Genomic DNA, 27,378 nt, shown 5'->3' on the forward strand with positions numbered 1-27,378 from the left:
AATCCTCACGGGGAATGCATGGGGATCGAGTTTCTTATAGAGAAAATTTTTCATATTTTTATTTTTATTTTTAGAAAAATGGTTCTTACAAATAAACTTTTCTAATGTATTATTTCCATTTTACAATATAATTTTTATTAAAAAATGTAAATACAAATATAATATAGTATTCTATGATTTCTATAAAATAAAATAAAATAAAATAAAAAAAAAGTTTCAACATAATGAGCCCCCAGAAGTCATTGTTTTGACTACAATTTTACAAGCCTTGTGCTTGTTCGCAAAAATGAAGTATAACCATGATGACCTATTTGTACATAATCAAGAAAATATAGCTCTAACTTCTAAGACACGTAATATAAAAAAAATCTGATTTATTGTAATTTGTAATAGAATATATATATATATACATATGTAAGACGGGACAGGGACGAGAAATAAAATCTCCCTCCTCGACTCTGCTTATTATCTAACGGAAAAAATTATCTCTCCATTCTCTTCGCCATTTTTCGTTTGAACAAGAATTTTCTACTCGAGTGTCTTTAAATAGAGAGAGAACCATTAAAGAATGAAGGAGCACAAAGAAAAAGAGTTTATAGCTTAAATGGAAGGAACGAAACCTTTAATCAAAGGAGAGAGAAGTAATTAGGGGATGTAATTAAGCAAATATGAATGGAGAGAGAGGAAGGATTATAGAGAGCAATGAAGGAGAGAGCTTAGATATTCAAAATATAATTTAGTTTTTACATTACCTAAATTTAATTTAAAATTATATCCATAATAACAAAATCGGTTCAAACTAAGATAAGAATTTATAATTTCAACTTTACATTTACGCTCGTAACTAACTTAGCTTCATGTTGCTCTATCAAATAACATTTATTATTTATTTGTCACATTTTAGTTTAATAATTTTTAGAATAGTAATTAATGTCTTATCTACTGAGCTAGAAGTCAAACATACTAAAAAATACTACCATATACTTCTTAAAAGCATTTTAAGCGTGTCAGATTTTAAATACTAAAAAAAGTAGCTCGTAGTATTCTCGATTTAGAATTTCAATTCAAAACTTAGCCATTAAAACAATGAACAAATCAAGTATAAATCTAAAAAAAAGAAAGCAAAATCGTTATCAAACGAGCCTATATAACTCATCTTTTTCCTAACAACGTAATTTTACCCGACCACTTTAAAAAAACACGCCTAAAAAAAACTTTAGAACCATGATTAATGAAAAAAAAAAGACTACAATCACTAGTCACGCCTCACAAAATCAGCTCAACTATTACCACATCACTTTTATTCAAAGGACAAAAGAAAGCAACATTATTAGGCGAAATAGAACTCTATTATAACCAGTCTAGCAAAGGGATCAAATACGCACCAAAGGACAATTTTTCACATTCACATTACAGATATCCAGCACACATAATTAAAATAACGTTGTGTTCATCAAAATTACTAGTCACGATGCCTCAACTCCTCAAAGGATAGCAATTGGATCATAAGCAGCACAAGGTTTTAAGGAAGCCTAAGAGCTTGAGAGTGGTGACGAATGTGATCTTCAACGAAGGAAGCAATGAAAAAGTAGGAATGATTGTAACCTGATTGCAGCCTCAAGAGGAGTGGAACATTCACAGCCCTGCATGCCTCTTCAAACTTGTGTGGCAGCAACTGTCCATGTAAGAATTCATCATCCTCCCCCTGTTTATCAACAAGGAGATTACAATAGGGAAGATAACGAGGAGAGTAACGAATACGGGTATTGTTTAAATGAATGACAAAGTTTGGTGGCACTTTTTGTAATTAATGTTGAGGATTGTTGGGACGGAGTCCCACAATCATGGGTTTATAAGTAAGGAATACATTTCCATTCTTATGATACCTTTTGGAGAAACCAAAAGCAAAGCCACGAGAGCTTATGTTCAAAGTAGACAATATCATATCATTGTGGAGACCCGTGGTTCCTAACAATTAAGCATATAATTTATATGACAGGACTAAATGCAAGTTGAAAGAATAAACATCTAAATAAATTGATTAGGAGTTCACAAACTATTAGTAAAATTAGAGAAGTTTGGATAAAAAAATGGAAAATGTATTAAGAATTCAAGAACAAAAACTGTTTAGAAACAAATATAAATTTCAGAATAAAATCTTTTGATTTAACATAGGAAGCTACTAATGACAGGATTTTAGTTCTCTAAGTCGCTAATGCCACTGACATGAAGGAACAATTTACTTTGTGGAAGTTGAATGAACAAAAACCATTACCTGATCAATTAGAATGGTAGCTGATACATTGTGAAACTTTGAGATTAGATGAGTAGCATCATATTCCTGAAGTTATTCAATTTCAATGATTAAAAGCTTTCCATCCTAACATTAAATTGTGAAAAAAATGCTAAATATCTCATGAAAACTCACTTCCCAGTCAGCTTTGTTGCTACCTAGATAATTTGTGAATGCCTTCTGGCCCCAGGGGCAATTTATAGGATTGGCAATGGGTGAAAAGGCAGATACTGACTGAAAAATTAGGGAGAAAATGTTTATGGGAGAAGAATAACTGAATACAAGATAATAAAAAGAACAATTTATTTATCAGATCGAAGTAACAAATCATAAACAATATGTAACAGCCAAGCCCACTCTTAGGAGATATTGTCCTCAAGCCTCAATGTTTTAAAATGTGTCTATTATGGAGAGGTTTCCACGCCCTTATAAGGAATGTTTCATTCTCCTCTTCAACCGATGTGAGATCTCACAATCCACCCCCCTTGAGGGCCCAACGTCCTCGCTGGCACACCGCCCAATGTGTGGTTCTGATACCATTTGTAACAGCCCAAGCCCACCGCTAGCAGATATTGTCCTCTTTGGGTTTTCCCTTCTGGGCTTCCCCTCAAGGTTTTAAAATGTGTCTGATACGGAGAGGTTTCCACACTCTTAGAGGGAATGATTTGTTCCCCTCTCCAACCGATGTGAGATCTCACACAATGATCCCTTCGTTTTTTCCTTTTCTTGAGCCTTTGGGGTGGGGAGAGCGTACAGAATCCTATCAAACAAATAATCTTTTTCTCTGAAAGAAGGGACCCTTAGCAACTGTAATGAATGGTATGGTAATTTACATTTTTTTAATCTTAAACAGAAAACTAAATAAGAGGATTATCATCAAATACCTTATACTTGTCCAAGTTTTTCAGGTAAATTGTTAGAGCCCCATGCCCACCCATAGAGTGACCAAATATAGATGCCCGTGATGTATCAAGCTGTGGAAAGTTCTCACTCAGAAGTTTAGGTAGCTCCTTGACAACATAATCATACATACGCCAATTTTTCCATTTCTCTTGTGTAGCATTGAGATAAAATCCAGCACCTTTTTAAGAAACAATAAGACAAAAGGAAAACACGAAAGTAAATTCGCATCTTTGTATGACGAAATAATCATACATTTTTTTAGAAACTAAACGACCATATAGAACGAGATATAAAATACCAAAGGTAGGACTTTGGAATAATCATACATACACTTCAATCTATAAGAAAAGCCTCGTTAAATAAAGTTATGAAGTCGAAAAGTCAAATGAAAGCTAAACCAGCCATACACGACAAAATATTCATAAAGTTACTCTGTTTAACTGCAATGTGACAAGTTAGAAGTAACATACCAACACCAAAATCCCAACTGTCTGCCTCTCCTTCCACATTGAGGCCTCCTATTAAAAGAATGGGCAAAACAACATATGTATAAGATCCTGGTCACATTTCATCATAAGAGAGTACTCACTTCCATACTGAAAAACTGTTTCAAATAAGATCCGTTTCGTATCAACAAATCAAGCAAAGTAAAAATTAAACACATTTTCCAGGCCAATGAATCTTAGTTAAATGGGAAAAGAAAATGATTTTTGCAAAAAACTTCCTTCACTTTGTATTGCCAAGTTTTCAATATCATTCCTCATAAAAATACCTATTAAGAATAGCATTACATTGTGACATGACAAATTACTAAAACGAAGAGAAGGAAACGAACATTCCATCTTATAAACAGGCGGAGACACCCCATCCCCTTCAAATAAAAGATTTTGCTTCATCCCATAAACTCCGGCAGTTATTTTCAATGGAAGATTGTTTCATGGCCTTCCAACCAGTAGCTCATTGAAGCTATAACTACTTTACATTCACAATAGAAGCATTCAAACCATATAATCCTGCTGGATCAACTAGATATTGTCAAAAACACGTCTTAAAATGCAAAAATTGTCAATTTGTACTTAGCATAAAATTATTAGCAGAATCCAAGTGAGTTCAAAGTCGTTAAGAGCACAAGGATTCCCTTCTTTTCAATCAAAATCGTACCAAACAACATTATCAATACTTGAAAATGGGTTCAAAGTTTTTCTTACTTGGAGATGTATCAGGTGCAATTAAAGCAACACCTTCACTTGAAGCAGTGCGTTGAGCCCCTGCCTTAATTATAAAATTCTCATCCGTACAAGTAAGGCCAGACAGCCAATACAGTACCTGCTCAATAACAAAATCGAACCCCAACCTTCAATCATTGCAATTCCAATACATTTCCAAAGACAAAAGGAAAAACACACCAACAACAATCAAACACCCAAAATAATAACTATTCGACATCCATTCCACAAAATCCACATCCAACGGCAGTAAAATCAAATCACATAAACATATACGGACACGATAATCCAAAGATCAAACAGAAAACCGATTGCTCCAGAAATCGAAGATCAGAAACACTCAAAAATTGCTTTAACATTCGAGTTTCAATTAGTAATCGAAATGGATAACATCGAGATTGAATTGGAAACGGAAATGAGAGGAGATACCGGAAATTTATGGGACGGAAGCGGAGAAGGAGGGAAGTAGACGGAGAAGGTCATGGAGCAGCCAAGAGTTGGGCTGTAATGGCGGTATCTTCGATTATAGCCTCCGAACATCTTCGAGCTGCTGATCTCGGTTGGCTTGGCGTCCATTTTCAGAGTGCTTGATTTCTTGGCGATGGAATGAACAGAGATTGATGATAATGGAGAATCTTCGTTCGAGTGAGGTTTGTTTGGAGTGGGAAGAGCAATATAGTGACACTCGTTACGAGGATCACAACAATATACATCTCGATTGGGATAAGTTCAAGAAGGGTATTTTGGTCCAACAAAATTCATATCTATTGAAAAAGACCATCTTGCCCACCTCAACCTAGGACCCATACCCCAAAACTTTAGTTGGAGTTCATATCTCCACTCTCGACCCATATTCAGGTTTGAGCTCGAGTCGCATTTACTGAATTTGGGTTAAGTGGTAGCTAGGTCGTGACCTCAAGATTGGGCTGAGTACAGAGGAGTTGGGTGGTCAGGCTAGGCTGGATATTGGGTTGCAAATGGGTACTCGACCCAGATCCACAGATTGCTTCTTCTTCACTCGAATTTACGTGACAAACCTGATGACTGTTAAAGAAAGGTTCACCGCTAGCCGATATTATCTTTTTTGGGCTTTCCCTTTCGGGCTTCCCCTCAAGGCTTTAAAACGTATATGCTAGGGGAAGGTTTCCACACCCTTACAAATGGTATCAGAGCCAGACATCGGATGATGTGCCAGCCTTCTCGTTGTTCCTCGAAGGGGGGTAGACACGAGATGGTGTGCCAGTAAAGACGCTGGGCTTCGAAGGGGGGGTGGATTTGGTGGCGGTCCCACATCGATTGGAGAAAGGAACGAGTGCCAGCGAGGATGCTAGGCCCTCAAGAGGGGTGGATTGTGATGCCCCACATTGGTTGGAGAGGAGCAAAACATCATTTACAAAGGTGTGTAAAAGCTTCCCTTAGCAGACGTGTTTTAAAGCTTTGAGGGGAAGCCCGAAAGGGAAAGCCCAAAGAGGACAATATCTGCTAGCGGTGAATCTGGGGTGTTACATTCTCTCCTCATGAGCGTCTCCAACCGTGTTTTCTATCGCCATTTTCTCCAGATTTGCCCTCTTTCACATTGCACTAACATGTCCCAATCTTCCACTACACTATAGTAACTCATACGGGCCTACACAATGCAGTTTTTCAGTTATAATCATATGTGTTTACCAATGGGGAATGAAGACGTAAATGGGTGGATGCGTGTGAGTATTCTTACTGTGAGTATGCTCGGAGTCTCTGGTTGGTTACCACACACGGGTTTCGCTCGTTGTTACGTCATAAGTTGACTCTCCTTATCTTGTCTAAAAATTCAGTTTGTTGGTATTCTCTTTTCACAGTCGTTGATTTTCTCACACTCGTTTTGGCCTCTGTTACTCGCACCTTTTCTTTGCTCTGGTAGGTGCGCTTATGCATATTGATTGAAGGTACTTTGTCATATTGTGGGCGTCGGGCGAAGCATGTAGGTTGAGGGTGCAAGAATTCTCGCGCCTTTTCCGACGACAACCAACATGGAATGAAGTGAACCATTGAAAGAATGAATGAGTTGAACCAAACCAGAATGCGCTGAACTGACCGGTAAAATTGCGTGTTTGACTTGAGGCGACAATCTCCTCTTCTTCGACGAGATCTCGCGGTGTTTGCGACAAACTCAAAATGCTGATGTAGTTTCTACAAGGGGAATCTAGTCGTGGATTCTAGACGAGATGCAACAATAACGACTCAAGGCATGACGACAATACTCTTAGATTAAATGTCAAACACACGTTGGTGAGTGAGCATAAGGAAACATAACTCCAACGAGTCTGAGGGAGACTCGGGAAATAGAAGCTTATTGACGTAGAAGCTTCACAAGTGTCTAATCGTACATCGTTCAACAAGAATACTAGGTTTTTGTAAGAGTGGTCGTCTGCACGACGATAGTATGTGAAGAAGCGAAAAATCGTTAAAAAAAAATTGCACGAAGACCCTAACTTTGTTGTTAGGACACGTTCACTATGTGAATGTTATAGAATAACATGAGTCATTTTACACCGAAAAATAAATTAATTAACTTTCCTTTTAACATTTTCAACTTCCATTTTTTCTTATCATGTTTACTAAACATTCAAGTGGTGATATTAGAAATGTAATAGTCTAAGTCCACTGTTAATAGATATTGTCTTCTTTGAGCTTGCCCTCAAAGTTTTAAAACGTGTATGCTAGGGAGAGTTTTCCACACGCTTTTGAAGATTATTTTGTTCCCCTATCCAACCGATGTGGGATCTCACAATCCACCCCCTTCAAGGCCCAAACAACTTCGCTGGTACTCGTTCTTCTCTCCAATCGATGTGGGATCTCACAATCCACCGCTATCGAGACCTAGATCCTCGCTAGCACCCGAAAGAAAAAAAACGTAAAAAGAACAATATTTGCTAACAATGACCTTGCACCGTTACAAAAGAAAAAGTTGAAAATTACCTAAAATTAAGTTTTCACTAGAAACTTCTTCGTAAATCATTATATATACCATTCTATTTAATTCAATTCGACTATTTCTCTTATCTACCTGCTGCACACGATCAAATTAATCAACATTTATCACAAAAGTACGTCACGTCTTTTTAAGACTAGTTAGCTCGAGCTACGCTATTAACTTTTTTAAAACAATACCTCTTTTTGATGACAAGTTTAAATCAAGAACTTGATTTAAAATTACGAAAATGCCCTTGAACCTTAATCCATACAGGGTATCCATAATTATTACAACCATAAGCATATGGGCATTTGCTTGTTGGGGAGTTGGCCCCTCTTCAGTAAATAAATCCACCGGTGAACTCTCATCTCTCCTCTTTTAATGCTCTCTTTTGTGTACACACCGCGGCTTACCGCCATCAATGCCTCTCTCTCCTTCGCCTTCTCCTTCTCCTTCTTCTTCTTCTTCTTCTTCTTCTTCTTCTTCTTCTTCTTCTCTTTGTGCTATAAACCCATTTTTCACGGCTTCAATCGCCACCATTTTTCTCCTCAAATGGAGTTCTTCTCATGAACTTCCCCTTTCGAGCTTGTTTTTCAGCGTTGTCTGTGTCCGATGGGTCTGTGAGAGTTCGTGCTGTTCTACGTACTGTGGCTCTGGATCTTCGAATGTGCGAGGTTGGTCTTGCTGTTTTGAAACGATTTGCTTCGATTTCGAATTTAAACCCTACCACCTAACTTTGTAGTTTCCGCCGTGTTGAAGATCATACCGATTTAATTGACTTTTTCCCCCCATTTCACACTTACTGGCCTTCATTTGAATATATATGATCGTTTGTTGTCTGTTTTCGTGTTTTTTAATTGCGTTTTGTTGTTGGGTGTGGGTAGATGAACGAACTCCCTCGGGAAGATCAATGCTGCATTTGAATATTTCGATTCTTTTGAAGTTGGATGAAGTGTTTAGCTATAACTCTAGACCCCTATGATTTGATCTAGACATTAGTTCCAACTACTTGATCTGTATTGCTGATATAAGCTTCTTGAAGGATTGTGTATTCAGATTATTTGTTTCTTTTGTTATCTGGGGCTGGTTTTTGTTCATTGATAGACAATGAATCTCTCACATTCAAATGGTTCAACGCATAACTTCAATGGATTTGAAGAGAAGCTTGATGAACTTAGAAGGGTTCTAGGAAAGTCCGATGGTGATCCACTAAGGATCGTTGGTGTGGGAGCTGGAGCTTGGGGGAGTGTTTTTGCAGCTCTTCTTCAAGATAGCTATGGTCAATTTCGTGAGAAGGTTCAAATCCGAATATGGAGAAGAGCAGGAAGGATTCTGGATAAAGCCACAGCTGAACACCTCTTTGAAGTGATCAATTCAAGGGAAGATGTGCTAAGGAGGCTTATTCGACGATGTGCTTATCTAAAGTACGTCGAAGCGAGGCTCGGTGATCGAGTTCTCTACGCCGATGAGATTTTGAAAGATGGGTTTTGCTTGAACATGATTGACACACCACTTTGTCCTTTGAAAGTAGTGACTAACTTGCAGGAGGCTGTTTGGGATGCTGACATTGTTGTTAATGGCTTACCTTCCACTGAAACCAGAGAGGTTTTTGAAGAGATAAGTAAATATTGGAAAGAACGAATCACAGTGCCTATTATCATCTCTTTAGCAAAGGGTATAGAAGCTGCTCTTCAGCCTGTTCCTCACATAATAACTCCTACTCTGATGATCAACCGTGCAAGTAAGATATTCTTACCAAATTTGGCATTTAATCTGTTCTATTTGCATTGTGTTCTTCATTTATAAACAGATAAGAACATTTCGAGCTGAAAACGAGTTATTGTCTGTCTGGATTTTAGTTCTTAGAACTGTAAAGAACATTATCAAATAAAGATTGAGGAAGTTTAGACTAATAAGTATGGAGAACATATCGGTTGGAGAGGGGAACAAATCATTCCACATAAGGTTGTGGAAACCTCTCCCTCAGACGCGTTTTAAAATCGTGAGGCTGATGGTGATACGTAACGGGTCAAAGCGGACAATATCTGCTAGCGGTGGGCTTAGGCTATTACAAATGGTATCAGAGCCAGACACTGGGCGGTGTGCTAGAGAGGACGTTGGGCCCCCAAAAGGGGGTGGATTGTGAGATCCCACGTCGGTTGGAGAGGAGAACAAAGCATTCCTCAAAAGGATGTGGAAATCTCTTTCTTGTAGACACGTTTTAAAACCGTGAGGCTAACATCGGTTTGTGTTTGTGAAATTGTTTTTCTCAGCTAGAGTGCCTATAGAGAACATATTGTATCTTGGGGGACCGAACATCGCCTCGGAGATTTATAACAAAGAATACGCGAATGCTCGGATTTGTGGAGCTGAGAAGTGGAGGAAGCCTCTTGCAAATTTTTTGAGACAACCTCAGTTTATTGTTTGGGATAATAGTGACCTTGTGACACATGAAGTCATGGGTGGCTTGAAGAACGTCTACGCCATTGGAGCTGGTAAGTGGTAGATACTTTCTGGTTAATTTATCTTAATGATGATGGAAACAGTCTTTGATATATCACTTTGTTGTAGCAATTGCTTTTGTTCTTGTTCACGTCCATTTTAGTTCATTGCAATGTGGAGTTAATCACTGTTTTTGGTAGCACTAGCGCTCTGGTGTTGGTGTAGTAGCTGTTTGACTGAAAATTGCAACCTTTGCAATTGTGAATAGTTAGATTGTGAGATCCCACGTCGGTTGGAGAGAGGAACAAAGCATTCCTCGTAAGGGTGTGGAAACTTCTCCCTCGGAGACATGTTTTAAAACTGTGAGGCTGATGGTGATACGTAACGGGTTAAAGAGGATGATATCTGCTAGTGGTGGGGTTCGGCTGTTACAAATGGTATCATCAGAGCCAGACACCGGGCGGTGTGCCAGTGAGGACGCTGAGCCCCCCAAAGGGGTGGATTGTGAAATCCCACATCGGTTGGAGAGGGGAACAAAACATTCTTCATAAGGGTGTGGAGACCTCTCCCTCGTGGACGTGTTTTAAAATCATGATTAGGCGATACGTAACGGGTCAAAGCGAACAATATCTGGTAGGAGTGGGCTTAGGCTGTTATAAATGGTATCAGAGTCAGATACTTTGCGGTGTGCTAGTGAGGACACTGGGCCCTCAAAGGGGTGGATTGTGAGATCCCAGACTGGAGAGGGGAACAAAGCATTCTTCATAAGGGTGTAGAAACCTCTCCCTCGTAGACGTGTTTTAAAATCGTGATTACAGCGATACGTAACAGGTCAAAGCAGACAATATCTGCTAGCAGTGGACTTAGGCTGTTACAAATGTTATCAGAGCCAAACACTAGGCGGTGACTAGTGAGGATGTTGGGCCCCAAGGGAGGTGCATTGTGAGATCCTAAATCGGTTGGAGAGGTGAACAAAACATTCCTCATAAGGTTGTGAAAACCTCTCGCTCGTAGTCGCATTTTAAAACTGTGAGACTGACGACGATACGTAACTGATCAAAGCAGACAATATCTGCTAGCGGTGGGCTTAAACTGTTACATAGATCTTTTTCATTTCTATCATTATCATCGTACATTCACGACATTCTCTCTCTTTCTCGAAAATGTGATTGTCTTAGTGATCCAGATTTTGCATTGGACAATTTTGGGACTGTTGCTTGAAGTTTTCTACCATGTTCATTGCTTTCCATTTTGAACTTTCAGGAATGGTGGCAGCCCTTACCAATGAAAGTGCTACCAGTAAATCAGTATATTTTGCACATTGCACCTCAGAGATGATCTTCATTACTTACTTGCTAGCAGAAGAACCCGAGAAGCTAGCGGGGCCTTTGCTCGCTGACACTTACGTGACCTTGTTGAAAGGTCGTAACGCTTGGTACGGGCAAATGTTGGCCAAGGGCGAACTTAGTCTAGATATGGGGGATAGCATTAGTGGCAAAGGGATGATTCAGGTAAAGAAACTGCAGTTCTTTCTTGCTCCATTATGAGTTCATGTTAGAATCACCTGTATTTTCTTGTTTAAAAGCTTTACCGACTGTTTTCGAAGCACTGATTCGGAAAGAAATTCTCCTATTTCAGTACTGATATTGGGCGTGCACACACAAACTCACTAAAATGTATACGTATCTATGCTATGCACGCACATGACATATTTATCTACGTGACACACGAACTCACTAAAATACATATCTACGTACACACACGTGGTGAACTCACTGAAATGCATATGTATCTATGTTCACACGCTCTCTAAAATACATACGTACGTATCTAGGTTCAAGCACGAATTCTCTAAAATACACATGTATCTATGTACATACACGTGAACTCACTGAAATGCACACATATCTATGTTCACACACGAACTCACTAAAATACATATGTAGATACATACACATGTGAACTCACTGAAATGCATACGTATCTATGTTCACACACAAACTCAAATACATGCATACCTATTTACACATACGAACTCACAAAAATACATACGTATTTACGTGCACATACGAACTCCCTAAAATACATATGTATCTACGAATATACGCACAATATATAGTGCTAAACAATCCTTTTCTGTTTTGTAGGGAGTCTCTGCTGTTGGTGCTTTCTATGAAATTCTGAGTCAGTCAAGCCTAAACGTGTTGCATCCTGAAGACAACAAGCCTGTTGCTCCTGTGCAGCTTTGTCCCATCTTAAAGACACTCTATAAAATACTTATTAAAAGGTAATTGCCTCAACTTACCATTCTAAAATTTGCATCAAATAAGTGGCCTGCAGAAATTGATATGACATTTACTTCGAACTGAATCGAACCTAATCTAAGCTTAAACTCGAAGTTTTTCAATCACGATTTCTGTTTTCTCGTGTTTCGGGTCATTAGGGATGGATCACCTCAAGCTATACTAGAAGCCTTGCGAGACGAGACCTTGAATGATCCTCGAGACCGGATCGAGTTGGCACAAAGCCATGCTTTCTACAGGCCTTCACTTCTTGGTCAACCTTGAACTGTAGATTCCATGGCAAAACTTAAAACTAGTCTGAAAGAGTGAGCCCTGCATAAATGAGCTATGAACTAGTCTATAGGTTTCTTTCTTGGTCCTATAGACAATTATATGTCACATGGAGAAAGTTATATGATAATGCTGAATTTCAAATTATTTCTTGGCACTTTGCTTTTGAAAGGGAATCAATATCAAAATTCTCTCATCTTTGATACAGTGAATCTTTTATGAATTCGAATCTTATTTCGGTTTTCGAACTTTTAATACTCTGTTTCATTTTGGTTTAGTTATATTCCTATATATGAATCGTTTTGTAAAAATTCTGGGTAGCTTTCTGAATGGTCTTGGATATCCTCCATGTAGCAAGTGCTTGAAACATGTATAATGGTTTTGAAATGGGATCCAAACTTCTAATATAGATAAGAAACTTCGAAAACTATGTTTGTTTTCTCACACCTTTCTCATTTCAATTCTTTCTTCTTAACTTGGAACACAAAAAAAAAAAAAAAAAGCTATTCAACTTGGTAAGCTAAAACTCAAAGTTATGACCTCTCAAAGTTTAAACTTATTTAAGATATCACCAAGGCCATTAAAAGACGAACTCCTGTACAATTTTGGTAAGTTTATAAGCATGGTTATAAAAACATGAAGAAAAACATATAAAAACGAGTCATCATTCGGCTAAAACAAATGTGTATCAAGAAAGATGCATAGAACGCTAGGCAAATGCGAGTATATGCACTTTTTCATCAATTCTTTTTCTTTTATCACCATAAGAGCATAAACTTCTTTTGAAACAAAAACAACCCATTATAAGGCTACAAAATTCAATAAACCTGCATTATGAGCTACATAAGATTGTTGTCATAGCTCAATGAGTTCCAATAATCATTTGAGACATCGAAATAGAACCCTTGGCTCATACTAAACGAGTACCACATGTTTGTTTTGTTGACAAACAAATCTGGCAAGAATGTTCCAAGTGCAAGAAACAGGATTCACTTGCAGAAACACAAAATGCAAGCAGAATGAAAGAAATATCTCATTTAGCAATCAATCTAAATGATCAAATCCAGCACTTATAATCAGGCATTCTCTTCCCATATGAAAATCAGGTATCCATGCTACTGTGTGAAGTTGTTAAAGTTCGTTTTGTTGTCTTTTTGCGATCAAAGATTCGACATTTTGCAACCAATTCAAATACTGACCTTGCTCCTTTTTATGCAGGTGAATGAGAAGGAAGTCGGTCAGACTTTCTTCAACACCTCTACTGATTAGGAATCCCTTGAGCGCCTTTTGTAACTCGGGATCTAACGAGCTGCAATGGATACAGAAGTTTTAAGTATCTGAGAGAAGAAAGCTAGAGAAAACAGGTAAAGCTTATGCATTAGATGAATGACAAAGCCTAGCTGAAAGATTGGAGAATGACTGACTAAATATCATGAGTCAAATATCATGAATCATGATGCTCAGCAAAGTAGAAATCAAAATAAGCCATTCACAAACAACTTTCTCCAAATTGGTGTCGATTATGCAAGAAAGAAAACGAATGACAAAGCTACTTGTTTATGCAATGCACATATGCTCAGAATTTTTAAACAACGATTCTCAATATATTCGGATGCCATCTCACATTTCTTAGGGAGGTAAAGGATTTTTTGGATATGGCCTTAACGTACCACCCTTTCAAGAATGCAAAATCCCTATTATGGAAAAACTTCATCATGATTTTCTTTTGTAATACGTGGAAAGAAAGAAATCAGAGAATATTTGCAGAAAAGACACCTACCTACACAAAACTTTTCGACAATGTTGTTTACCAAGCTATATCTTGGTGTAAACTGTCTAATATTTTTACTTCCGATAGTTATACGTCCCTCATTGTAAATTGGGAAGGTCTTTTGTAAACTTCATAGAATATACATCCCTTTTGTAAACTTCAATCATCAATAATTTTTCTAGGTAAGATATATCTTTCTAACCAAGCAAGGATTACACAAGAAGAAGAGGATGTGAAGATAATATAACCTCCAACGGCTATGGGGAATTACAGAGAGGCTCTTGAAGACAATGAGACAAAACAAACAAGTTCTAGTAAATTGTAAAAATTAGGAACTTGAACTTCAAAAGTGATAAGGAGACCATTAACCAAGATATATTATTTTGGAGAGCTCTAGTAAATCGTAAAATTTTTTGCTCCTAGAGAGACTATTAACCAACATGAAGGAATAGCTTGCAACTTGAACTTCAAAAGCGATAACTAACTCCTCAAAGGAAAATTAAAATGATAACAGGTACAGGTTAGGAATCATGAACCTCCACAATGGTATGATATTGTCCACTTTGAGCATAAGCTCTCATGGCTTTGCTTTTAGTTTCCCAAAAAGGCCTCATACCAATAGAGAGGTATTCCTTATAAGCCCATGATCAACCCCTTCATTAGCCGATGTGGGACTTCTCTCCCAACAATCCTCCCCTTGAACAAAGTACACCATAGAGCCTCTCCTGAGGCTAATGGAACCCTCGAACAACCTCTCCTTAATCGAGGCTCGACTCCTTCTTTGGAGCCCTTGAACAAAGTATACCCTTTGTTCGACACTTTAGTCACTTCTGACTACACCTATTCGACGTTTGAGGATTTTATAGACATGGCTAAGTTAAGGGCACAACTCTGGTACCATGGACCTCCACAATAGTATAATATCATCCACTTTGAGCATAAGCTCTCATGGTTTTGCTTTTGGTTTCCCCCAAAAGGCCTCATACCAATAGAGATGTATTCCTTACTTATAAACCCATGATCAACCTCTTAATTAGCCAATGTGGAACTTCTCTCCAAACAATCCTCAATAGTACACAGATTAATTTACTTTGGCGGTAAGGTTCCATAAATTGTGCAGTGGACTCAACCTAGTGCCTTCTACAATGAAGGTGGCGCAAAGGTTCGACGAGTGTATGATGAAAAGGATCCCAAATTACAAGAATTCAATAAAAACAACCAGCCCCAAGATACAGCCGACAAATTTCACCCGACAGAGCTCTCAAAAGAAAAATGTTGAAGGAATTAAGCGAAAACCCATCCCTATTCATCTTCTCATGTCATAACACTCGTTTCAACAGATGAAAATTCTATATCCAAGTCACAGTCCCAATTTGAAATCAGTAAACATAGAGAACTCATGAATTTCTAGCTTCTAAAACAAGGCAATCAAAACACAAATGGTTACTAGAGTTGCCAAAAAGTAGTACCTGAACAAAGGGCCTCTGTAAACAGAAGGGCTCAAACAAGCAGATGATTGAAGATAATAGGCATTGTAGATTTTGAAAGGTGATCCACCATGACCATCCTCTGAAACCCCACAATCGAACTGCAAGAGGGAGCTAACTCCAGGCTTACTCACACAAATCTTCATCAAAATCTCCCTCGAAAAAGCCCCTTCTCGTCCAAACATGAGAGGACCCGATAGGGCAGAAATTGCGATCTCCTCACCCGATTCCAATTTTCGCCGCAACACCACGTCTCGGGATTTGAGCGAATCATGTTCCACAGCGAAATCGCTGGAACTGCCCTTTTGTTCATGGTTCTGCGATTAAATTCAGATCAGAAAGCAGTGATGATTTGTTTGTTTATTCAAGAGATTGAAAAGAAGCGAGGAAATTAAAAAGGACCTGAAATGGAGTGGAAGAAAGCTCGTGGTTTATCTCCGATTGCAAAATCTTGAGGAGGTCGAGATCATGAAGGGCTTTACGAGCCTTGCGGAATATTTGATTAGCCCTCGGCATTCCTCTACTATCCCTTCAACCAGCGGCGTCCTCTCACTCTCTCCAACATGCCTCAATCTCGGCCGCCACTCGCTTTTGCTATATTTCTTCATTTTCCCCTTAATTTTTTAAACATACAAAAATTAATCAATTAAAATTTTTAATTAACCAATTTTCATTCCCTCTATTCTAGGTCTTGGTTTAGAGTTCATGAATACAACGATTACAAACAAGTCAATGTTTCACGAATTATTTGTAATTACAGTTCTTCAAATGTAAGAGCTCAAGCCCACTGCTAACAGATATTGTCCATTTTGGCCTGTTATGTATCATTGTCAGCCTCACGATTTTAAAACGCGTGTGCTAGGTGTTACGGTCATGCTCGTCCAAGGCCTATTGCCTATGGCCGCATGCCCATGACAAGCCCAACCCTTTATGTCTTTACATATTCTAGTGTTCTACTTTTGTATTTCTAGGAAGTATGACGTTTCAAAAATATCATGTCTAGGCCTTTCAGACATGAAATGTCTCAGAATGTACTATAGGGGGATACGACTAGTTGTCAACTTCTCCCTACCTAAGGTTATATACTGTGAGCCGTTGTTATTTCTCTCTTGCTTGCTTATATAACATTTCTTTCAAAAATCTCTCTTTCGAAAATCTCTCTCTGCCCTCGTTTTCTAAAACCTTCTCTTAAAACCGAGGCCAGGGCCTCGAGCATACGTCGCTTGCCCGTAGGCGACGCAAGAACAAATTGGCTTAGTTCACTTGTCGTTAGAAAGTGAGTGCCGCACAATCGCAAGTCTGCTGCCATCAAAAGTGCGATTGTGACAAGTGGCATCAGAGCTTTGTTAGCTCCGTGACATAGCAAAGACCGAAAACATGTCGATGACAAAGTCGACACCCAAATCACAAGCCAATCGACTTAGGAGGAAATATTGTTCCTCAAAGAAGTCCCTGACACCATGCACTTCTTGGAAGCATGGGTGAAAGAATTGAATGGAAAAGTCGTAGAAATTGACGCAATGGGCAACTGCCTGGATGGGTTGCCAATCGCAGAACTGATGTTTCGAGTGACCTCGCTCGAAGAAAGAGTTTCTCCTACGAGCAGCCCAAGACCGTCTGGTAGCCCAGATAGCTTTGTCACACACAAGGAGGGACGTGGCGAAGAGTTCGATGTGTTACAAAATACAATGATGAGTTTGTTCAATGGATTAGCTGACGAATTCAGAACAACGATCGATGACATCCAAGAAAAGATGTCCGTCATGAGCACCCGAATTGAGGTGACCATGAAAGCCGTGGAGAACATCACGACTGGGCAAACTAATACAGGATCCAACAAACTGAAGTTCCTAGACCCTAGACCTTTCAAAGGGAACCGGGACACCAAAGAGTTGGAGAACTTCATCTTTGATGTCGAACAGAACTTCAAAGCCACAATGGCTTGTACCGATGACATAAAGGTGACAGTAGCCTCGATGTATCTCATAGACGATGTCAAACTTTGGTGGCGTACGAAGGTGCAAGACATCGAGAATGGATTGTGCACCATAGACTCGTGGGAAGACCTCAAGAGAGAGTTGAGGGACCAATTCTTCCCCGAAAACATAGAACATCTAGTACTGGAAAAACTAATAGCCCTAAAGCAAACTGGAAGTCTAAGGGACTATGTCAGACAGTTCTCGACCCTAATGCTAGATATCAGGGGCACATCAGAGAAGAACAAGATATTCTTCTTTATAAATGGGTTACAACCATGGGCCAAAACAAAAATACACGAGAAAAAGGTCCAAGACCTAGCTACCGCAATTGTCAGCGCCGAGAGACTCCTAGACTATAGAAATGAAGCGGTTACCAAAGAAGAACAACACAAGCCCCAAACACTGGGGAAAAAACATATAAACCGCCGGGTCATCGAAATGGAAGCCCCAATAGGCCAAACGGAAGTAACGACAGACCAAGCGGGTGGACAGATAGACCTTCTCAGAACAACCAAGCGGGGACATCTCGAGAACCTTACCCTCAAAGGAACCACCCGACGACACCTTTACAATGCCTGTTGTGTAAAGGCCCCCACAAACTGTCCTATTGTCCTCATTGGGCCTCTCTCAGTGCACTCCAAATGTCCATCCAAGAGAGCAATGACACAGGAGTCGAGACTATGCTAGACAAGAAGGAAGATCAAGACAACCCTTCAATGCCACTGGAGTCGAGACTATGCTTTGACGTGGTACTTGGGATGGAGTTCCTCCTAGAACACAAAGTTATCCCAATGCCACTGGCGAAATGCTTGGTGATCACCAATCGCAACCCCACAGTAATACCTGCAAGCATCAAACAACCAAGTAATCTTAGAATGATCTTGGTCATACAGTTGAAAAGAGGACTCACACGAGAGGAAGCTACATTTATGGCTATACCACTGATGGAAGAAGTGACCACTGAGAAAACTACTCCAAGCGAAATCAAGGAGGTACTAGACAGTTATGCTGACATAATGTCAGAGAGCTTACCACAAACATTACCACCCCGTCGAGGCATTGATCACGAAATTGAACTTCTCCCCGGGGTTAAACCCCTAGCGAAGAACGCATACTAGATGGCTCCCCCTAAGCTAGCCGAATTGAGGAAACAACTAGATGAGTTGTTGACGACAGGATTCATCCGCCCGACAAAGGCGCCTTATGGAGCCCCCGTACTATTTCAGAAAAAGAAGGATGGGACGTTGCGTCTTTGCATAGATTATAGAGCCTTAAACAAGGTGACGGTCCGCAACAAATACCCACTGCCGATAATATCCGACTTGTTCGACCAACTTCACGGGGCCAAATACTTCACGAAGTTGGACTAACGATCAAGGTACTACCAAGTACATATCGCCGAAGGGGACGAGTCCAAGACGACGTGTGTAGCAAGATATGGGGCCTTTGAGTTTCTTGTAATGCCCTTTGGCTTGAGAAACGCCCCAGCTACATTTTGCACGTTAATGAACCAGGTTTTCCATGAATACTTGGATTAGTTCGTCATAGTATACCTCGATGACATAGTTGTGTTAGGATCGATATCAGTCGTTAGCTCTGATACCAGTTGTTAGGATCGCACAACAACGCACACGCTCGATCTAGATGAACACAAAGAAAAGAATAGAGAGAAGTTGCAAGGAGAACTCTGGCTAAAAGTATTTTTTGTATTGATGACTTTAGGTATGTACAACAAGAGAGAGTACAGAGAATAGAAAGTACATTTCAAAGCTTTACCGGACCCAGATATATATATGGTATAGTTTACTATATATAGATTTACCAGATTTAGCCATCTACTATATATAGCTATTTACCATATATAGCTTTACCGGATATAGCTTTACCATATATACTTTACTATATATAGCTTTACTAAATATAGCTTTACCGGATATAACCGTTGACCAAGCTATAAATAAGTATCAGGCTCCATAGCCTAACAAATTGTATACAGCACAACCCTAGAGGAACACAAGGTGCACTTGAAGCTGGTGTTTGACAAGCTGCGACAGAATCAGTTGTACGTCAAGAAAGAAAAATGTGCCTTCGCACAAACATGTATCAACTTCCTTGGACATGTCATCAGTTGTGGACAAATCGGTATGGATAGCGATAAGATAAAAGCTATCCAAGAGTGGAAAATCCCTACTTCCGTATTCGAAGTGCGATCCTTCCTAGGGTTGGCAAACTACTATAGGTGGTTCGTCGAAAGGTTTTCACGACGAGCCGCCCCATTAACAAAGCTCCCGAAGAAAGACCACCCTTGGTCGTGGTCAAATAAATGTCAAATGGCCTTTGAAGATCTGAAGGTAACCATGACGAGGGGTCCTATCTTCGGGCTAGTAGATGTTACAAAGCATTTGAAATAGGGACAGATGCTTCCAACTTTGCCCTACGCGGTGTCCTTATTCAAGAAGGCCACCCCATCGCTTATGAAAGTCGAAAGCTCAATAATGCTGAACGGAGATACACTGTCTCCGAAAAAGAAATGCTGGCTGTGGTTCATTGCCTACGAGTCTGGAGACAGTATCTCTTGGGATCACAGTTCATAGTGAAGATGGATAACAGCGCCATTTGCCACTTCTTCGATCAACCAAAATTGACGACAAAACAAGCCCGGTGGCAGGAGTCGTTGGCTGAATTCGACTTCAAATTTGAACACAAGGCAGGAAAGAACATTTACACAAAGACCCATCGGCAAAAGTCGTCGTCGAACTAGCTAAAGCTGGGAAGACACGACAGTTTTGGGTCGAGGGAGACCTTTTAATGACTAAAGGAAACAGATTATATGTCCCAAGAACGGGAGAACTAAGGAAGAACTCATTCAGGAATGTCATGATACCTTATGGGCCAGACATCCTGGGTGGCAAAGAACATATGCCCTAATAAAAAAGGGTACTTCTAACCGAATATGTCGGATGACATCATGCAATACACCAATACGTGCCTCATCTGCCAACAGGACAAAGTCGAGAAGGCCAAAGTCTCGGGACTCTTGAAACCTCTACTTGTGCCAACAAGGCCTTGGGAAAGTGTGTCTCTGGACTTCATAACACACCTCCCAAAAGTCGGGGAATATGACACCATCTTGGTTATTGTAGACTGGTTCTCGAAATATGTGATGTTCGTCCCCACTCCTAAATTATGCTCGGCTGAACTTACAGCCCAACTATTTTTCAAACACGTTGTAAAGTTATGGTGCATTCTGTCGAGCATCATCAGTGATAGGGATGGTAGATTCATTGTCACATTCTGGACCGAATTATTCACCTTCTTGGGAACGACTTTAAACATCTCCTTGAGCTTTCATCCTCAAACCTATGGATAGACGGAACGGTTCAACTGCTTGCTCGAAGAATACTTACGTCACTTCGTCGACGCTCACTAGAAGAATTGGATACAACTGCTAGATGTCGCCCAATCTGTTTCAATTGTCAAACGAGCTTGTCTACGGGGAAGAGCCCTTTCGAAATTGTAAGTGGACGACAACCGGCCTTGCCCCATATTATTGATCATTCTTATGCAAGGAAAAATCCTTAAGGTTAAAACTTCACAAGAGAATGGAAGCAGACAACAGATACAGCCCGGGTATATTTAGAGAAAGCTTCCAAGCATATGAAGAAGTGGGCGGACAAGAAGCGTCACCCCCTTCAATTCCGAGTAGGAGATCAAGTCCTCATCAAGTTGAGACCAGAACAAATCAGATTTCACAGCCGAAAGGACCAGAGACTAGTTCAAAAATATGAAGACCCGGTTGAAGTCCTTAAAAAGATCGGGGCTACCTCCTATAGAGTTGCGCTACTCACATGGATGAAAATCCACCCAATAATTCATGTAAGCAACTTAAAGCCCTATCACCTTGACCCATATGATAACCAGCGAAATGTAATCACGAGACCGAGCATCGATCTGAAATAAAGAGACAGCAAACAAACAGAGGAGATCCTAGCTGACAGGGTTAGGAAGATAGGAAGACCTGTACGGATGATTCGTGAATTCCTTGTCAAATGGAAGAATCTCCCTACAGTGGAAACCAGTTGGGAACGTGCTGAAGATCTGGACTCCGTCGCCACCCACATTGCCAGGTTTGAAAGCAGTCGGTTGACAGGGACGTCAACCAATTAGGTGGGGGAGGATGTCACAGTCATGCTCGTCCAAGGCATGTTGCCCATGGCCGCATGCCCATGACAAGCACAACCCTTTATGTCTTTTCATATTCTAGTGTTTTACTTTTGTATTTCTAGGAAGTACGACGTTTCAGAAATATCATGCCTAGGCCTGTCAGACCTGAAATGCCTCAGAATGTACTATAGGGGGATACGACTAGTTGTCAACTTCTCCCTACCCAAGGTTATATACTGTGAGCCGTTGTTATTTCTCTCTTGCTTGCTTATATAACTGTCTCTTTTAAAAATCTCTCTTTCGAAAATCTCTCTCTGCCCTCGTTTTTTAAAACCTTCTCTTAAAACCAAGGCCAGAGGCTCGAGCATACGTTGCTTGGCCATTGGCGACGCAAGAACGAATTAGCTTAGCTCACTGCCTAATGTTTGGCTTTGATACCAATTGTAACGGCTCAAGCCTACCGCTAGCTGATATTGTCCTCTTTAGGCTTTCCCTCTTGGACTTCCCCTCAAGGTTTCTCACAATCCACCCCCTTTGAGGCCAGTGTCCTTTCCCTCCCCAACCGATATGAGATCTCACAATCCACCCCATTTCAAGACCCAGTGTCCTAGCTGACACTAGTTCCCCTCTCCAACTGATATGAGATCTCACATCTGATCCTGATATCAATATGTAATAGAACTACTCATCTATTTACCTATATATGGGAATGAATGAATTTCATCTCGTGAAGTTATGTTTCTAGCTTCCTAATTGGCCAAATCTCCAAAATGGTAGACTTATTGATTTAGCGATAAAAATCATTCTCAGCCATCCAAATCAAAGAACAAACGCTCACCGACATGAGTTTATAGCTCACTCAAGATTAAAATCGAGTCGCAGATGGTCGTTTAGTGAAATGTTGATCTTCTTTATCAACGAATTTATAAAGAGAGATTGAATATTTCATGGTTTAGTCTTTTACAAACTATTTGTATAGGTATCTCTACTTACATGTCTCCACATGAACCATTTGAATCAAAAGCTCTAATACCACCCGTTGGAAGAAAAATACGAAATACAAATTTAATATTATATGTTAGCCACAAATTTGACCTAGCCCAAATGAGCTCGACAAATATTTTAATTTATTTAAGTAGAGCTATATACTTAATATTCATTGTACTATTCGATTTGCTAAGTGTCTCTTGTAATATGACAAATGAAAGAATCAAACTCCACACGAGACACTCCGCCATCGGCAACTGATCGACGTACAGTGGTGGCAAGCTCATTCACTACCTTCCTCATCTCTCGACCTTCCTCTGATGCCATAAGCTTTCGCACTGCATTTTCTATGGTTGTTGCCATTACTATCTCGTTTCGATTAGCCCAATCCCTAATGAGGAGACCCACTCGAAGCTGCTCCGTTATTAGTATAGCGTTCCTCGGTTGGTCAGAGTGCATCGGCCACGCTGCTATGGGAACCCCCATCGCAATGCTCTCCATGCAAGAGTTCCACCCGCAATGACTCACAAACCCTCCGGTCGATGGGTGGCTCAAAATCTCCAATTGTGGCACCCAATCTCGCACCACCAACCCTCTTCTCGACACCCTCCTCTCGAACCCCTCTGGCAACTTCGATCTTCTAACTTCACCGTCAAAGACGTTTCCTTTATCTGCATCTCTCAACACCCAGATGAACTTTTGCCCACTTTTTTCCAATCCACCTACGAAATTGAAATTGAAATATTACACTTTTTGATACTTGATTTTTGGGTTAGGACTCCTATTTGATCCTATGTTAAAAAAATTAGAAAGTGTCTATGAAATCCCATGTCCGTTGGGGAGGATAATGAAATACCCTTCATAAAGGTGTGAAAACCTCTGCCTAGGAGAGCATTTTAAAAACGTTGAGGAAAAACCCAAGAGGACAATATCTGATTGCAGTGGGCTTGGACCATTACAAATGATATTAGAGATAGACACCAGGCGATGTGCCAACGAGAGGTTGAGCGCCCGAAAGGGGTGGACACAAGGCGGTGTGCCAGCTAGGACGTTGGGCCCTGAAGGAGGTAGATTGGGGGGGGGTCCCACATCGATTGGAGAAGGGAACGAGTGCCAACGAGGATGTTGGACCCTGAAGGGGGGTGGATTGTGAAATCCCACATCGGTTGGGGAGAAGAACGAAACACCCTTTGTAAAGAAAAGTGTGGAAACCTCTCCTTAGCGGACGTGTTTTAAAAACCTTCATATTATCCGCTCGAGTTTATCGAAAAGATCTCACATTAATAGAGATGGCATCCCTTACTGCTCATGATCATTTCTTTAACTAGCCAAAGTGAGACTCCAACATGTTGAAATATCATCACTAGCCCAATAGAGTCAAGCCCAATAATTGTACTAGCCCAATAGAGTCAAGCCTAATTGTACGAGCCCAGTATATTTATTTTAGTAGAGATTTTAGGAGAAAGAGATGTAGATATTTTAGGAGAAAGATTCAATTTGTTAGGTCTAGATTCAAATCGGTTAGGTCTAGATTTAGATTGGTTAAATATAGATTGTTTACTCTTAGTATAAATACCCCCACCCTACCTAGGTTATTCATCCAAGAAATCTAAAAACAATAAAAAGCAGAAGTATTCTACAGAGTGTCTTGTATTCTCTTCTCGATTGGTCTTAATAAAGAGAGCGAGTGTTTCCCACAGTGAGTTGTGTTCAACATTTGGTATCAGAGCGAGGTTAGTGTAGGTTATCTGATCTCTTGGAATCCTTAGTATGCTCTGTGGTTGCAGCTCTGCCTGATCTTCCACATCAGAAACGATTTCTTGAGATTAGTGGTGAGTGAGTTTCTTTTGTGTCGTGAGAAGTCTGTGACTCTGCAAGTCTTGTGTCAAAAGAACTTGTTTGGTATTACTGAGGTATGGCCAACAGATGAGTGATTTCCAAATCGTTGGAGGAATTAAGAAACTCAACAACAACAACTACAACACGTGGGCAACATGCATGATGTCCTATTTACAAGGACAGGATCTTTGGGAGATCGTTGGCGGGTGTGAAACTACGCCGCCAGAGGAGGATTCTAACGACGCCTTGCGCAAATGGAGAATCAAAGCAGGCAAAGCAATGTTTGCCTTGAAGACCACCATCGGAGAAGAGATGTTAGAACATATTTGGGATGACAAGACACCGAAAGAAGCATGGGACACATTCGTGATGTTGTTCTCAAAGAAGAATGATACGAGGCTACAACTTCTGGAGAATGAGTTGTTGTCAATTTCACAACGTGATATGACGATTGCTCAGTACTTCCACAAGGTCAAATCGATCTGTCGGGAGATTACTGAACTAGACCCAAAGTCCGCCATTGTAGAATCTCGAATGAAGAGGATTATAATCCACGGATTGCGACCAGAATATCGAAGCTTCATTGCTGCTGTACAAGGATGGCCCACTCAACCATCACTGGTAGAGTTCGAAAATTTGTTAGCCAGCCAAGAAGCCATGGCTAAACAAATGGGAGGCTTCACATTGAAGGGTGAAGAAGCACTCTACACGAGTGAAAGTCAGAGCAATAATAGGCCGTCTACCAGACGTGGATACAATGGTGACAAAAGAAGAAGCCACCAAGGGATTGCACAACCTGAGAGAGCTCAGAAGAACGACAACAAGAGTTTTCAAAGAACGAGATTTGGTGGTATTTGCTATAACTGCGGGAAAAAGGGCCATATGTCTAGAGATTGTTGGTCCAGGAAAAAGTCCATTGAAAACAATGTGGCAATATCCAAAAAGAAGATAGAAGATGAATGGGATGCAGAGGTACTATGTCCCATAGAAGAAGACGAGCTAGCACTCATGGCGACAATGGAAGACCATATCAACTATGAGAATGACTGGATCGTTGATTCAGGATGTTCAAATCACATGACTGGCGATCAGAGAAAATTGCAAGACAAGAAAGAGTACAAAGGAAGTCGTATGGTACGTACAGCAAATAACACACAGTTATCAATTGCTCAAATCGGCAATACGACAATCATGCCTGGCAATAAGTCTGATACAGTGTCGCTACATAATGTTTATCATGTACCGGGTATAAAGAAGAACTTGTTGTCAGTGTCACAACTAACAACATCAGGAAGCTATGTCTTGTTTGGGCTAGAAGATGTAAAAGTTTATCAAGATGTTAAGATAATAGGAAAGCCGACGATAGAAGGACGAAGAGTGGAGTCTGTCTACGTTCTATCTGCAGAGTCTGCCTATGTTGACAAGACCCGGAAGAATGAGACGACAGATCTATGGCATGCAAGATTGGGACATATTAGCTACCATAAGTTGAAGCTGATTATGGAGAAATCTATGCTCAAAGGTCTACCACAACTGGAAGTCAAAACAGACGTTGTCTGCGCTGGATGTCAGTATGGTAAAGCTCATCAATTACCATACAAAGAGTCAAGTTTCAAAGCAAAGAAACCATTAGAGTTAGTTCACTCTGATTTGTTCGGCCCAGTCAAACAAGCATCGATCAGCGGAATGCGGTATATGGTGACATTTATTGACGACTACTCAAGATATGTGTGGATTTTCTTTATGAAAGAAAAGTCTGACACGTTCTCAAAGTTTCAAGAATTCAAGATGATGGTCGAAGGAGAAGTAGGAGCGAAGATTCGTTGTCTACGTTCAGACAATGGCGGAGAATACACGTCAGATGAGTTCGATCAATATTTACACGAGTGTGGGATACGACGTCAATTTACATGTGCCAACACGCCACAACAAAATGGTGTAGCAGAAAGAAAGAATCGACACCTTGCAGAAACCTGTCGAAGCATGTTACACGCAAAGAACGTTCCAGGAAGATTTTGGGCTGAAGCTATGCGAACTGCTGCCCATGTGATCAACAAGCTTCCTCAACCAAAGCTAGGGTTCGTCTCACCATTTGAGATACTATGGGATATGAAACCTACAATTAGTTACTTCCGAGTATTTGGCTGTGTTTGCTATGTATTTGTGCCTGACCATCTACGTAGCAAGTTTGACAAGAAAGCAGTCAAGTGTGTATTTGTTGGATACGACAATCAAAGAAAAGGATGGAGGTGCTGTGATCCAACAAGTGGAAAATACTATACATCAAGAGATGTAGTTTTTGATGAAGCATCTACATGGTGGTCCTCGGAGAAGAAAGTCTTATCAGATTCAAACATTGAAGAAATTCTACAACAGAAGCTGGGGGAGCAAACTACACAAATTCAATCAAATGTCGATGCATCTGAAAATCCAAGCGACATTGATATTGACAAGCAGGAGGTGACTCAATCAAGCGAATCTGATAAAAATGAAACAACACATCAACAACTTAGGCGATCAAATAGAATCCGAAGGCCAAATCCTAAGTATGCAAATGCAGCTATTGTAGAAGATAGAGTTTACGAACCAAAGACATATGAAGAAGCATCACAAAACTCGGTTTGGCAGAAAGCGATGGAGGAAGAAATTATAGCCTTGGAGCATAATCAAACTTGGGAACTAGTGCCAAGACTAGGAGATATCAAACCCGTCTCTTGCAAGTGGGTCTATAAAATAAAGCGTCGACCGGATGGATCAATCG

General features: G+C 40.2%; 4 protein-coding genes across 6 annotated transcripts; 1 reads left to right on the forward strand and 3 right to left on the reverse strand.

Moving 5' to 3' along the window:
• Window positions 1-1,274: 1,274 nt before the first annotated feature.
• On the reverse strand, window positions 1,275-5,126 carry LOC111435555 (S-formylglutathione hydrolase). Its single transcript, XM_023072969.1, has 7 exons — window positions 4,852-5,126; window positions 4,405-4,522; window positions 3,667-3,714; window positions 3,178-3,374; window positions 2,429-2,527; window positions 2,276-2,341; window positions 1,275-1,705 (listed from the first exon to the last, which is right to left on the reverse strand). The coding sequence occupies exons 1-7, from the start codon at window positions 4,996-4,998 to the stop codon at window positions 1,523-1,525; spliced, it is 858 nt and encodes a 285-aa protein (XP_022928737.1). The 5' UTR covers window positions 4,999-5,126; the 3' UTR covers window positions 1,275-1,522.
• A 2,568-nt stretch (window positions 5,127-7,694) lies between these two features.
• Window positions 7,695-12,595, forward strand: LOC111435526 (glycerol-3-phosphate dehydrogenase [NAD(+)] GPDHC1, cytosolic). Of its 3 annotated transcripts, none has more exons than XM_023072915.1 (6): window positions 7,695-8,049; window positions 8,480-9,116; window positions 9,649-9,870; window positions 11,081-11,328; window positions 11,965-12,104; window positions 12,261-12,595. In XM_023072915.1, the coding sequence occupies exons 1-6, from the start codon at window positions 7,942-7,944 to the stop codon at window positions 12,382-12,384; spliced, it is 1,479 nt and encodes a 492-aa protein (XP_022928683.1). In that variant the 5' UTR covers window positions 7,695-7,941; the 3' UTR covers window positions 12,385-12,595. The 3 variants fall into 3 exon arrangements, with proteins under 3 accessions (XP_022928683.1, XP_022928684.1, XP_022928685.1); XM_023072916.1 differs by having other exon boundaries at window positions 7,908-8,049; window positions 8,260-9,116; XM_023072917.1 differs by having other exon boundaries at window positions 7,961-8,049; window positions 8,418-9,116.
• Window positions 12,596-13,129: 534 nt separating this feature from the next.
• On the reverse strand, window positions 13,130-16,247 carry LOC111435528. Its single transcript, XM_023072919.1, has 3 exons — window positions 16,051-16,247; window positions 15,631-15,965; window positions 13,130-13,699 (listed from the first exon to the last, which is right to left on the reverse strand). Exons 1-3 carry the CDS (start codon window positions 16,162-16,164, stop codon window positions 13,522-13,524), a joined length of 627 nt encoding a protein of 208 aa, XP_022928687.1. The 5' UTR covers window positions 16,165-16,247; the 3' UTR covers window positions 13,130-13,521.
• Window positions 16,248-22,967: 6,720 nt separating this feature from the next.
• On the reverse strand, window positions 22,968-23,641 carry LOC111435494 (zeatin O-glucosyltransferase-like). The gene is made up of 2 exons (XM_023072880.1): window positions 23,635-23,641; window positions 22,968-23,500 (listed from the first exon to the last, which is right to left on the reverse strand). The coding sequence occupies exons 1-2, from the start codon at window positions 23,639-23,641 to the stop codon at window positions 22,968-22,970; spliced, it is 540 nt and encodes a 179-aa protein (XP_022928648.1).
• Between the last annotated feature and the right edge of the window lie 3,737 nt (window positions 23,642-27,378).

Source organism: Cucurbita moschata, unplaced genomic scaffold (assembly GCF_002738365.1).
Source record: "Cucurbita moschata cultivar Rifu unplaced genomic scaffold, Cmos_1.0 Cmo_Scf00049, whole genome shotgun sequence".
Lineage (NCBI taxonomy): Eukaryota > Viridiplantae > Streptophyta > Magnoliopsida > Cucurbitales > Cucurbitaceae > Cucurbita > Cucurbita moschata.

Excerpts from the sequence above, each read along its gene's own strand:
- LOC111435555 (XM_023072969.1), bottom strand. The coding sequence starts at position 4,998 with ATGGACGCCAAGCCAACCGAGATCAGCAGCTCGAAGATGTTCGGAGGC. Across the intron at positions 4,523-4,851 it reads TTCCGTCCCATAAATTTCCG|GTACTGTATTGGCTGTCTGG; the intron begins GTATCTCCTCTC and ends GTTATTGAGCAG. Across the intron at positions 2,528-3,177 it reads AAAACTTGGACAAGTATAAG|TCAGTATCTGCCTTTTCACC; the intron begins GTATTTGATGAT and ends CTAATTTTTCAG.
- LOC111435528 (XM_023072919.1), bottom strand. The coding sequence starts at position 16,164 with ATGCCGAGGGCTAATCAAATATTCCGCAAGGCTCGTAAAGCCCTTCAT. Across the intron at positions 15,966-16,050 it reads TTTCTTCCACTCCATTTCAG|AACCATGAACAAAAGGGCAG; the intron begins GTCCTTTTTAAT and ends ATTTAATCGCAG. Across the intron at positions 13,700-15,630 it reads TACAGAGGCCCTTTGTTCAG|CTCGTTAGATCCCGAGTTAC; the intron begins GTACTACTTTTT and ends TATCCATTGCAG.
- LOC111435526 (XM_023072915.1), top strand. The coding sequence starts at position 7,942 with ATGAACTTCCCCTTTCGAGCTTGTTTTTCAGCGTTGTCTGTGTCCGAT. Across the intron at positions 9,117-9,648 it reads TCTGATGATCAACCGTGCAA|CTAGAGTGCCTATAGAGAAC; the intron begins GTAAGATATTCT and ends TGTTTTTCTCAG. Across the intron at positions 11,329-11,964 it reads GTGGCAAAGGGATGATTCAG|GGAGTCTCTGCTGTTGGTGC; the intron begins GTAAAGAAACTG and ends TCTGTTTTGTAG.